Below are 1,974 nucleotides of genomic sequence, written 5' to 3'. Positions count from 1 at the left end.
GGGGGGGGGGGGGGGCGCACTGCCGTAGCAGCAGCAGCAGCTGCAGCAGGAGCAGCAGCAGGGAGAGCTGCTGAGTTCAGTGCAGGCTGCTGCTTGTGGGCAGCTGCTGGAGGTAGTGAAGGAAGCAGCCCTGCTGCGGTTACGAAGGCAGCAGCTGCAGCAGCAGCTGCTGGTCGCTGCTGCTGCTGCTGCAGCAGTTGCAGCAGCAGCAGACGACTGCGCCAAAACCATCTGGTGCTGGCTGTCTTCGTGCTGCTGCTGTCTCGAAACACACAGCTGAAGCTGTGGCGGCGAGGGCGGCTGCTGCAGCAACTGCATCAGCTGCAGCTGCAGCAACAGCAGCAGCAGCTACAGCAGCAGCAGCACCATAACGGAGCTGTTGGGGTTGCGGATGCTGTTGTCTGACTAAATTTGGTGTATTGGTTATTTTTGTGTTCGTGGGGTGTATCTACAGCGCCTTGAAACACATCTGCTGCTGCTGCTGCTGCTGCTGCTGCTGCTGCTGCTGCTGCTGCGGTGTATGTACAGGTTCCCCTCATTACCATGCGAGTGGCCGCGTGCCTCAGCGACAACTTTCTTCTTTCTCTTTCTTCTCTCCCCGAGACGCAGAGACAATTCATCATTGCTATCTCCACCTGCAAAGATGAGGACCTCCTCGGCCACCTCAGACCCTTCAAGGTAACCAAACTTACTCTCTAGGGTTTAGGGTTTAGGGTTTAGGGTTTAGGGTTTTGCTTTGTTTGTTTGTTTACTAAGCAACAGATCGAGTGCTGTAGCCTTTGGTGAGTAGTAGCTCAGGGTTACTATGACAGGCACAGTATACCAAGGTGTTTCAGGTCTAGGGTTTAGGGTTTAGGGTTTAGGGTTTAGGGTTTAGGGTTTGGGTGTTCAGGGGTGGATGTGGGAGCGGCAAGGCGACGTCTCTGCCTGGGCCCCCGCGCTGAACCGCTTCGATGATCTCCTCAACGCCTACGCGCAGCACACGGGGCTCTTTCCTGAGGCCTCAGCCCCCCGTAAACCCTAAACCCTAAACCCTAAACCCTAAACGCTAAACCCTAAACCCTAGGTGTAGGTTAGAGAAGGCAGTAGAGAGACCTGGGGTCAACAATTTAGACGCAGACGAACACTGCACGGGAGCTCAGCGTTTCAGGGACATGCCAAACCCTAAACCCTAAACCCTAAACCCTAAACCCTCGCTCTGTGTGCAGAGGATCCCCCCGCCTTCGTCCCCTGCGAAGCACTGGTCGTCGCTATCCTGGAGACCTCTTACATCGTACTGGAGAACTGCTCCTCCAAGGCAAGCCCTGGATGCTGTCTAGGGTTTAGGGTTTAGGGTTTAGGGTTTAGGGTTTAGGATTTAGGGTTTAGGGTTTAGGGTTTGGGGTTGCTTGGGGCGCATCCGTTGCAGCCTGTGAGATGCAGAACTGTTTAAGGGTTTAGTGTTGCTTACACCTGCCAGTGCACCGTACCCTCGTATTCATGTTTAGGGTTTAGGGTTTAGGGTTTAGGGTTTAGGGTTTAGGGTTTGTGGCTGCTGCAGTTTCTGTACGCGTCGGTGGACGTGGTGACGGCGCTGCTGCAGTCGTTTTGTCTCCCCATCGTTTGCGGGGCCATTCAGCTCCTCGCTGTCTGCTACGGCTTCATCAGACGGTAACACAAACCCTAAACCCTAAACCCTAAACCCTAAACCCTAAACCCTAAACACGAAACCTTAGGAGCGGGGGTCAGGGCTGATCCGTTCCCTTTACTACTACGACTACTACTACTACTACTACAACTGCTGCTGCTGCTATTGCTGCTGCTGCTGCAGCAGCTGCTGCTGCTACTGCTGCTGCTGCCGCTGGTGCTGGTGCTGGTGCTGGCGCTGCTGCTGCTGCCGCTGCTGCTGTTGCGGCTGCTGCTGCTGCTGGTGCTGTTGCTGCTGCTAGTGCTGCTGCAGCTACTACTGGTGGAATGAGCGGCTTATCTGATGAG

The 1,974-nt window shown here is 55.3% G+C and overlaps 1 protein-coding gene across 1 annotated transcript in view; it reads left to right on the top strand.

The window, feature by feature from the left end:
- Positions 1–543: 543 nt before the first annotated feature.
- Positions 544–1,974, top strand: part of EMH_0010290 (uncharacterized protein) — a gene marked incomplete at both ends in the record, with an annotated part of 19,553 nt that continues 18,122 nt past the window's right edge. Inside the window, 4 exons of the mRNA XM_013498901.1 lie at positions 544–678; positions 893–1,013; positions 1,209–1,327; positions 1,541–1,650. Coding sequence (XP_013354355.1) covers positions 544–678; positions 893–1,013; positions 1,209–1,327; positions 1,541–1,650 — 485 coding nt within the window. The remainder of the gene's footprint in view (positions 679–892; positions 1,014–1,208; positions 1,328–1,540; positions 1,651–1,974) is intronic.

The sequence above is a fragment of the Eimeria mitis genome, genomic scaffold (genome assembly GCF_000499745.2).
Source record: "Eimeria mitis Houghton genomic scaffold, Emh_scaff381, whole genome shotgun sequence".
Classification (NCBI taxonomy): domain Eukaryota; phylum Apicomplexa; class Conoidasida; order Eucoccidiorida; family Eimeriidae; genus Eimeria; species Eimeria mitis.
Note: the sequence above shows the minus strand (reverse complement) of the source record. Positions and strands in the feature narration are given on the sequence as shown.